Source organism: Arachis duranensis, chromosome 9, assembly GCF_000817695.3.
Source record: "Arachis duranensis cultivar V14167 chromosome 9, aradu.V14167.gnm2.J7QH, whole genome shotgun sequence".
Lineage (NCBI taxonomy): Eukaryota > Viridiplantae > Streptophyta > Magnoliopsida > Fabales > Fabaceae > Arachis > Arachis duranensis.
This window is the reverse complement of record NC_029780.3, coordinates 61213488-61223668: the sequence shown is the minus strand read 5'-3', so window position 1 is coordinate 61223668 and position 10181 is coordinate 61213488. Positions and strand designations below refer to the sequence as shown.

The window sequence follows — 10181 nt, the reverse complement described above, 5'->3', positions numbered from 1 at the left end:
TTTTACAATATATATTATTCAATATACGTTACGATTTTGTACATATTCAGTTTCTCAATGTATCTTATTCATGTCAAACCTTCGCTATAAATTATAAATATTCAAAAAACTAATTGCTTTGAGCGAGAAATTCATCAATAAGCAGTTGTGGGCCAGAAAAATTTCTAAGACAATTAACCATTATATCCTTTGCAGGTACACTCCCCCATTTTTTCATCACCCACGCTCTCGCACAACCATAACCGTAAGAAGCTCGGATTCAGAAGGAAGGACATTTGGTATTCCAGTCTATAATTCGGCTGATCCCGAGGTGTGGAAGCCGACCCTTTTTTCAGGCAAGATCAATTGGCGCCCACCGTGGGGCCCGAGAAATCATACTTTTCTTTTGGTCCCTTCGCTTCCACCTACACCTATGGCAGACGTACCGCCTCCTTCATTGTCCGAACTCATGCGGATGGTAGCCGAACTGCAACAAGCTAATCAACGAATGGCTGATGAGAACCAAATAATGGCTGCTCAAATTGCCGAACTAAATCATGCTCGGATTGAACATGGCGACGCTCATCAGGCGGAAGACGAGGAGCATCAGTCCCAACCGACTCATGTTTCGGAAACCGCTCGGAATGAAGGGCAACAGCCAGAAGACAAGAAAGAAGAGTCCGAGGATGCTGTAGGCCCCTTTACAGAAGAAGTAATGAACTTCGAACTGCCGAAGAGGTTCACTCTGCCGTTGACCCTCACGCCTTACGATGGACTCGGAGACCCGAGGAAGTTCATAAAGAAATTCCGATCAATAATGATCATCAATGATGCATCAGATACAGTTTTATGTCGATGTTTCCCGAATTATTTAGACGGTCCTGCACTTGATTGGTTGTGTGCTTTGCCTGCAGGTTCCATTTCACGCTTTCACCAGTTGGCGAAGTTATTTGAAGAACATTTTGCCGGATCTGCAATTTACCTGCACGACTCCGATTACCTGAACACTATCAAGCAAGGACCAAATGAAAGCTTAAAAGACTATATGACTCGCTTCACCAAGGTCGCAATCAGTATACCAGATCTCCATCCCGAGGTCCATCTGCACGCAATTAAAAGCGGCCTCCGACCCGGGAAGTTCCAGGAGACGATCGCGGTAGCAAAGCCGAAGACTCTAGCAGAATTTAGAGAGAAAGCCAAGGGACAAATTGACATTGAGGAGCTCAGACAAGCTCGGAAGTCCGACAAGTCACACTTCCGCGAAGAAAAGAAGAGCTCACCCATTAAGAAAAGTTTTAAGCTAACACCTCGATTTGATTCTTATACGCAGTTTAATACCAAGAGGGAAGACATAATCAAGGAAATCTTGAACTCCAAATTAATCAAGCCACCAAGAAAGGCAGGCACATACCAAGATACAAAAAACGTCGACAAATCAAAGTACTGCACTTTCCACCAGAAACACGGCCACAATACCGATGATTGTGTGGTCGCCAAAGATCTTTTGGAGAGACTAGCAAGACAAGGACACCTCGACAAATACATTGGTGGTCACATCCAAAAACGCGGTCCGAGTTCCACAACAAACGATGTCTCTGAACAACACCGAGGAAGAGAAAAGTCATCTTCAAGCCAATACGAAAGACCGCGAGGTATAATCAATTGTATTTCAGGGGGATACGCAAGTGGAGGATACTCAAACTCGGTAAGGAAAAGATCATTCAGAGCAATATGCTCGGTAGATAGACCAAAACAGGATGTAACCATCACTAATGCACAACCAGAAGTCACTTTCACACATGCCGACTTTAACTCCAATTTACAAAATTTGGACGACCCTGTGGTAGTCACCCTACAGTTAGGAGATCTATTGGTAAAGAAAGTTCTCCTAGATCCTGGAAGCAGTGCCGATCTTTTGTTTTACTCCACATTCCAAAAGATGAAGCTCAGCGACAACATGCTACAATCCACAGGAGGAGATTTGGTCGGCTTATCAGGAAAACGGGTTCCAGTACTCGGGTCAGTGTGGTTACAAACCACACTGGGTGAGCAACCTCTTTCCAAAACTAATGATATTCAATATTTAGTAGTTGATTGTTTCAGTCCATATAACATTATCCTCGGCCGACCGTTTTTGAATAAGTTCGGCGCTATTGTATCTACAGTTCATCTCTGTATGAAGTTTCCATTGCAGGATCACCAGGTTGTCACAATCCACGGTGACCATAAAGAAGCACGACAATGTTACAACATCAGCATGAAATTCCAAAATCGTTCAACAAAACAAGTCAATCCACTTGGTTAGCCAATGTGGTAATGGTAAGAAAACAAAATGGTAAGTGGCGCATGTGCGTCGACTTCACTGATTTAAACAAAGCATGCCCAAAGGATTCTTATCCTCTGCCATCCATAGATTCTTTAGTGGACAATGCGTCAGGCTACGCCACTTTAAGTTTTATGGATGCATATTCCGGATATAATCAGATAATGATGCACTCTTCTGATCAAAATAAAACAGCTTTTATCACTGATTTGGGTAACTATTGTTATAAAGTTATGCCATTTGGATTAAAGAACGCAGGTGCAACTTATCAACGCCTCATGGATAGGATGTTCGCCAAACAAATCGGCAGGAATATCGAAGTCTATGTCGATGATATGGTAGCCAAAACAAAAGTCGGAGAGAACCACATCAGCGACCTCACAGAAATCTTCGGCCAGATCCGCCAGTACAACATGGGCCTCAACCCCGAGAAATGTGCATTCGCAGTTCAAGGGGGTAAGTTTTTGGGTTTTTTGTTAACCCGCAGGGGAATAGAGGCAAATCCAGACAAATGCCGAGTAGTGCTGGACATGGCCAGCCCCAAAACAGTAAAAGAAGTTCAGCGCCTTACAGGGCGACTCGCTGCACTTTCCAGATTTGTTCCTTGCCTTGCCTCAACTTCCATTCCCTTTTTCCAAACAATTAAAAAGAAAAATAAATTCGAATGGAACGACGATTGTGAGAGAGCATTTTCAAAATTAAAAACAACACTCTCACAACTGCCGATTTTACAAAAACCCCTACAGGGGGAAGATTTATTTTTATATCTATCAGTTATTGATTGGGCGATAAGCTCGGCCCTTGTTACAGAGAGAAACAACGTTCAGCATCCAGTATACTTTGTCAGTAAGACCCTCCAACATGCAGAGCTCAACTATCCAAGGATTGAGAAGCTCGCACTAGCACTAATATTCTCGGTGCGGCGCCTCAGACCTTACTTCCAGAGTCACGTTATCCACGTCCGATTGAGAAGCTCGCACTAGCACTAATATCTCGTCTTCCGCCTGATGAGCGTCGTCATGTTCAATCCGAGCATGATTTAGTTCGGCAATTTGAGTAGCCATTATTTGGTTCTCGTCAGCCATTCGTTGATTAGCTTGTTGCAGTTCGGCTACCATCCGCATGAGTTCGGACAATGAAGGAGGCGGTACGTCTGCCATAGGTGTAGGTGGAAGCGAAGGGACCAAAAGAAAAGTATGATTTCTCGGGCCCCACGGTGGGCGCCAATTGATCTTGCTTGAAAAAAGGGTCGGCTTCCACACCTCGGGATCAGCCGAATTATAGACTGGAATACCAAATGTCCTTCCTTCTGAATCCGAGCTTCTTACGGTTATGGTTGTGCGAGAGCGTGGGTGATGAAAAAAGGGGGGAGTGTACCTGCAAAGGCACTCCGATGCTTAAGTCAGTATTCGGAAATCAATATTTGAGATTCAATAATCACTTACCTTCACGAGACGTCCTTTCCTCCTTTTTAAGGAGAGTTTTTATGTTCGGCAATAAATCATCGGTTTCTTATTGTGCCGTTTTGAGACGTCGGTTATGAAAAATGTTAACGTTACCGAGTTATAGCTCATCAATTCCGAGCAATAACGGATGATGACGAGTTATGGTACTTGCCGATAACGGTTAGGAAACCGAGGTATACAACACGTGTTAATGATGACCATATCACAGCCCCCAAGCTTAAGCTGAGAAAGCTTTTTTAATGAAGCAGGTTGAGCTTTTGTGATGAGTTATAACTCGGTTGAGTGGATTCCTGAATGGGCCCCCAGTTTAACGTACTTCATTAAAAGGACTTTTTGGTTCTGCCACGTTGGACAACGTGTTTGTTTTCTATCGAGGAGAGAGATTGAGTGGGTGCTTCATTAATGTTATGGTAGTTTCCAATGTTTCACTTGCCCTTTCGTGTGATTGATGTAATGGTGATATTTTGAAACGTTTTTGGATTAATGACGTTTACTGATTGGAACTTGGGCATTTTGGATTTTCTCCTTCTCTGTGAAGAATGAGCAAGAGAGGTACGGTTATCTGCGTTTTTCTGATTTTCTTCCTTCTTCTTGTTTCTGTTTGCTGTTGCATGTTTGTTTTACTGTGTTTTTCTTGATGGGGTTTGAGAAGGAGAAGAAAGATAAGGTGGATTGGTCTTATGATTGGGTTGGGGATGATGTTAGGTCTCGGGTATCGTTGTTTTGTGATGAAGTTGCCGTGAGGGAGGTGGATGTGACTAGGTTGGTGAGACCTGGTGCTGGAGTTGGGGTTGAGTTGCTGCCATGTAGTGCGAATGATAGGGTTTATCATCGTGGGAGTGGTTTTGAATTTTTCTACATGCATAACTGTGTTCTGGAGGAACTGAGGGTGAAGTTGCCCTTCACAGATTTTGAGTGTCAGATCCTTAAGCAGCTGAACTGTGCTCTGTCGCAGCTTCATCCAAATGGGTGGGCGTTTTTGCGTTCTTTTGAAATTCTAATGGAATTTCTAGAGCAGGTACCCTCTGTTGACCTTTTCTTCTCACTGTTTCAAGCCAAAGGGGTGTGGAAGGGGGGTTGGATAAATTTCAACAGCACCCCTGGGTTTGGCATTTTCAGGTTGTATAAGTCTTCCTTCAAAGATTTCAAGGAAATGTACTTTAAGGTTAGGGGGTTAGAAAGAGATTTTCCATTTTTCGTAGATGAAAATTTGGCCGAGAAGTTCCCATTATATTGGTGTTCGGAACCTCAGAATATACTCGGACCCGAGGTTATTTCTCCGAGAAATGCTTGTTTGATTGAGTTTCTTATTGAGAACATTGGTCGGGGAGATCTAATTTCAATGTATGAGCTTCTGAAGTGGGAAGAAGATAAGGATGCTGTTGTAAATTACTTAGGTGAGTGATAGGGCTGTTTGTGATGTAGTTGGTATTTTATTTCAGATATCTGATGATACTTACTTATCATTGACAATGATTGGAGATAGAAATCGCATAATTTGATTGTAAATAGATGATGCTGGTAGTAAGATTCTAATCGTTTGAATATAAACTTTCAGGTAGGCTGGCCTCGTTAAAACCTCTCCAAGCAAAACCCTTTGGGACAAAAACTTGGTAGTAGGAAAAAGAGTACTAGCCTGTCCCTGATTTAACTGTAGAACTTCTTTAGGGATGAAACATTCCAACTATTGGGTAATACTTGTCCATCGATTAATTCGAGTATGTATGCCCCGTTGCCGAGTACTTCTGATATTCGGTATGGACCGTCCCAGTTGGCGGCGAGCTTCCCATGTGAGGGTGGTTTCCGAGCAGCTTCAGTTTTGCGGAGGACTAAGTCCCCTTTAACAAATGCTCTGCTTTTAACCGACTTGTTGTACTGTCGGGCGATTGCTTGCTGTGTTGCACGTTGTCTTAAGGCGGTAATGTCTTTTACTTCTTCAATGATGTCAAGCTCGGCTCTCCGAGCTTCGTCTTGGTTGTTTATGTGAGTTCTAATGGATTCTTGGGAGACCTCCAGGGGAATCATCGCCTCTGATCCATATACCAGTCTGAATGGGGTTTCCTTTGTTGATGTTTGAGGGGTGGTGTTGTATCCCCAAAGGACTTCAGGTATTAGCTCGGCCTAAAGTCCCTTTGCGTCATCTAGCTTTTTCTTTAGTGCATGAAGGATGACTTTGTTTGCAGCCTCAGCTAGTCCATTTGTTTAAGGATGTTCAACAGATGCGAAATGCTGCTTTATTTTGAGATCCTGCAAAAAAGCTTGAAATTTCTGATCGGCGAACTGGCGACCATTGTCAGTTGTGATATGTTAAGGTATGCCGAAACGACAAATAATATTTTTCCAGACGAATGAAATCATTTGTTTTCATGTTATTTTTGCTAAAGGTTGGGCTTCCACCCATTTGGAGAAATAATCAATGCCGACAATAAGAAATTTTACCTGGCCCGGTGCCGTAGGGAATGGCCCGAGTATATCTAAACCCCATCGGTTAAATGGCCAGCTGATGTCTGACTGATGTAATTCCTCGGCCGGTATGTGTATCAGGGGTGCATGTCGTTGGCAATTGTTGCATGACCTGATCTTTTGTTGGCTATCCTGTTTCATAGTTGGCCAGAAGAATCCGGCTCTGAGGATCTTGGATGTTAAACTCCGAGCTCCCGTATGGGTGCCACAGATTCCTTCATGTGCTTTTGCTAAAGCTATGTCGGCTTCTGACTTGTTGAGACATTTGAGTAGAGGCCGAGTATAACCTCGTCGATATAGTGTTCCGTTGAGTAATGTGAAGAAAGATGCTTGCCGTCGGAACCTTTTATCGTTCTGGACCCCTTCTGGTATATTACCTTTCTGTAAATAGTGTATAAAGTCGTTCCTCCAATCTGTTATTTGTGAGACACTCAACACATTTGTCAGAGTCACAGTGGGTGATGTTATTGTGAATTGTTGTAGTGTGGATAGCTCGGACTGTGTACTTCCGAGCTTAGATAAGATATCCGCTCTTTGGTTTTGTTCACGTGGTATATGTTCTATTTCAAACTTGGAAAATTTTTTTGTTAACTTTTTCACTAATGACAAGTATTTAGAGAGTAGGGGATCTTTTACTTGAAAAGGCTCGTTTACCTGCTGCACGACTAACAATGAATCACAGTATACCTTGATTGTCGAGATTTGAAGGTCTAAACAGAGTCGGATTCCGGCGAGTAGTGCTTCATACTCGGATTGGTTGTTGCTTGCTTTGAAACCGAAGTGTATTGAGTGTTCCAATATGAGTCCATCGTCAGCCTCCAGACGAATTCCTGCACCACAGCCTCCGTTATTTGAAGATCCGTCGACATATAGGATCCACTGTTTTGCATGATCATCTTCGGATGGGATTGTAAGCTCAGCGATGAAATCCGCCAGGAATTGTGACTTGATCGGTCCTCGGGATTGGTATCTGATGTCGAATTTGGATAGTTTGACTGCCCATTTTATGAGTCGGCCTGCAAGTTCTGGATTGTGTAACACCTGTCTTAATGGCTGATTGGTTCGGACGTGGATAACGTGACTCTGGAAGTAAGGTCTGAGGCGCCGCGCCGAGAATATTAGTGCTAGTGCGAGCTTCTCAATCCTTGGATAGTTGAGCTCTGCATGTTGGAGGGTCTTACTGACAAAGTATACTGGATGCTGAACGTTGTTTCTCTCTGTAACAAGGGTCGAGCTTATCACCCAATCAGTAACTGATAGATATAAAAATAAATCTTCCCCCTGTAGGGGTTTTTGTAAAATCGGCGGTTGTGAGAGTGTTGTTTTTAATTTTGAAAATGCTCTCTCACAATCGTCGTTCCATTCGAATTTATTTTTCTTTTTAATTGTTTGGAAAAAGGGAATGGAAGTTGAGGCAAGGCAAGGAACAAATCTGGAAAGTGCTGCGAGTCGTCCTGTTAGGCGCTGAACTTCTTTTATCGTTTTGGGGCTGGCCATTTCCAGCACTGCTCGGCATTTGTCTGGATTTGCCTCTATTCCCCTGCGGGTTAACAAAAAACCCAAAAACTTACCCCCTTGAACTGCGAATGCACATTTCTCGGGGTTGAGGCGCATGTTGTACTGGCGGATCTGGCCGAAGATTTCTGTGAGGTCGCTGATGTGGTTCTCTCCGACTTTTGTTTTGGCTACCATATCATCGACATAGACTTCGATATTCCTGCCGATTTGTTTGGTGAACATCCTATCCATGAGGCGTTAATAAGTTGCACCTGCGTTCTTTAATCCAAATGGCATAACTTTATAACAATAGTTACCCAAATCAGTGATAAAAGCTGTTTTATTTTGATCAGAAGAGTGCATCATTATCTGATTATATCCGGAATATGCATCCATAAAACTTAAAGTGGCGTAGCCTGACGCATTGTCCACTAAAGAATCTATGGATGGCAGAGGATAAGAATCCTTTGGGCATGCTTTGTTTAAATCAGTGAAGTCGACGCACATGCGCCACTTACCATTTTGTTTTCTTACCATTACCACATTGGCTAACCAAGTGGTGAATCGGATCTCTTTGATAAATTCGGCGTTGATGAGCTTTTGTGTTTCTTCCAGTGATGCTCTCTTTTTCTCTTCGCCGAGTTTACGTTTCTTCTGTTGCACTGGTCGGATCGACGAGTTTGTTGCCAGCCTGTGACTGATGATATATGGATCTATTCCGGGCATGTCTGATGGCGTCCATGCAAAAAGGTCGGCGTGTTCTTGCAGGAAAGTTGTTATAGCCTGCAACTCAGATGCATTGAGTGAGTTACCAACATACGTGAATTTATTAGCGTCATTGTTGAAATACACTTTTTGTAAGTCATCGGAGGGTTTTGGGCGATCGAGGAAATCTGCTCTTGGGTCCAATTCGGCTAGCGTGTGCTCATTTTGGTTCAGGCCGACGTTGTTGACTTGTTTTGTTGAACGATTTTGGAATTTCATGCTGATGTTGTAACATTGTCGTGCTTCTTTATGGTCACCGTGGATTGTGACAACCTGGTGATCCTGCAATGGAAACTTCACACAGAGATGAACTGTAGATACAATAGCGCCGAACTTATTCAAAAACGGTCGGCCGAGGATAATGTTATATGGATTGAAACAATCAACTACTAAATATTGAATATCATTAGTTTTGGAAAGAGGTTGCTCACCCAGTGTGGTTTGTAACCACACTGACCCGAGTACTGGAACCCGTTCTCCTGAGAAGCCGACCAAATCTCCTCCTGTGGATTGTAGCATGTTGTCGCTGAGCTTCATCTTTTGGAATGTGGAGTAAAATAAAACATCGGCACTGCTTCCAGGATCTAGGAGAACTTTCTTTACCAATAGATCTCCTAACTGTAGGGTGACTACCACAGGGTCGTCCAAATTTTGTAAATTGGAGTTAAAGTCGGCATGTGTGAAAGTGACTTCTGGTTGTGCATTAGTGATGGTTACATCCTGTTTTGGTCTATCTACCGAGCATATTGCTCTGAATGATCTTTTCCTTGCCGAGTTTGAGTATCCTCCACTTGCGTATCCCCCTGAAATACAATTGATTATACCTCGCGGTCTTTCGTATTGGCTTGAAGATGACTTTTCTCTTCCTCGGTGTTGTTCAGAGACATCGTTTGTTGTGGAACTCGGACCGCGTTTTTGGATGTGACCACCAATGTATTTGTCGAGGTGTCCTTGTCTTGCTAGTCTCTCCAAAAGATCTTTGGCGACCACACAATCATCGGTATTGCTTCATATGAAGCTCGCCGCCAACTGGGACGGTCCATACCGAATATCAGAAGTACTCGGCAACGGGGCATACATACTCGAATTAATCGATGGACAAGTATTACCCAATAGTTGGAATGTTTCATCCCTAAAGAAGTTCTACAGTTAAATCAGGGACAGGCTAGTACTCTTTTTCCTACTACCAAGTTTTTGTCCCAAAGGGTTTTGCTTGGAGAGGTTTTAACGAGGCCAGCCTACCTGAAAGTTTATATTCAAACGATTAGAATCTTACTACCAGCATCATCTATTTACAATCAGATAAGTAAGTATCATCAGATATCTGAAATAAAATACCAACTACATCACAAACAGCCCTATCACTCACCTAAGTAATTTACAACAGCATCCTTATCTTCTTCCTACTTCAGAAGCTCATACATTGAAATTAGATCTCCCCGACCAATGTTCTCAATAAGAAACTCAATCAAACAAGCATTTCTCGGAGAAATAGCCTCGGGTCCGAGTATATTCTGAGGTTCCGAACACCAATATAATGGGAACTTCTCGGCCAAATTTTCATCTATGAAAAATGGAAAATCTCTTTCTATCCCCCTAACCTTAAAGTACATTTCCTTGAAATATTTGAAGGAAGACTTATACAACCTGAAAATGCCAAACCCAGGGGTGCTGTTGAAATTTATCCA

General features: G+C 42.9%; 3 protein-coding genes across 3 annotated transcripts; 1 reads left to right on the top strand and 2 right to left on the bottom strand.

Moving 5' to 3' along the window:
* Positions 1–412: 412 nt before the first annotated feature.
* On the top strand, positions 413–2284 carry LOC107465764 (uncharacterized). Its single transcript, XM_016084735.1, has one exon. The coding sequence runs from the start codon at positions 413–415 to the stop codon at positions 2282–2284; it is 1872 nt and encodes a 623-aa protein (XP_015940221.1).
* Positions 2285–6132: 3848 nt separating this feature from the next.
* LOC107465765 (uncharacterized) lies at positions 6133–7980 on the bottom strand. Its single transcript, XM_016084736.1, has one exon. It carries the CDS (start codon positions 7978–7980, stop codon positions 6133–6135), a length of 1848 nt encoding a protein of 615 aa, XP_015940222.1.
* A 6-nt stretch (positions 7981–7986) lies between these two features.
* Positions 7987–9380, bottom strand: LOC107465766 (uncharacterized). Its single transcript, XM_016084738.1, has 2 exons — positions 9318–9380; positions 7987–9213 (listed from the first exon to the last, which is right to left on the bottom strand). Exons 1-2 carry the CDS (start codon positions 9378–9380, stop codon positions 7987–7989), a joined length of 1290 nt encoding a protein of 429 aa, XP_015940224.1.
* Positions 9381–10181: the final 801 nt, after the last annotated feature.

Excerpts from the sequence above, each read along its gene's own strand:
- LOC107465765 (XM_016084736.1), bottom strand. The coding sequence starts at position 7,980 with ATGGATAGGATGTTCACCAAACAAATCGGCAGGAATATCGAAGTCTAT.
- LOC107465766 (XM_016084738.1), bottom strand. The coding sequence starts at position 9,380 with ATGTCTCTGAACAACACCGAGGAAGAGAAAAGTCATCTTCAAGCCAAT. Across the intron at positions 9,214-9,317 it reads CCAATACGAAAGACCGCGAG|GATGTAACCATCACTAATGC; the intron begins GTATAATCAATT and ends AGACCAAAACAG.
- LOC107465764 (XM_016084735.1), top strand. The coding sequence starts at position 413 with ATGGCAGACGTACCGCCTCCTTCATTGTCCGAACTCATGCGGATGGTA.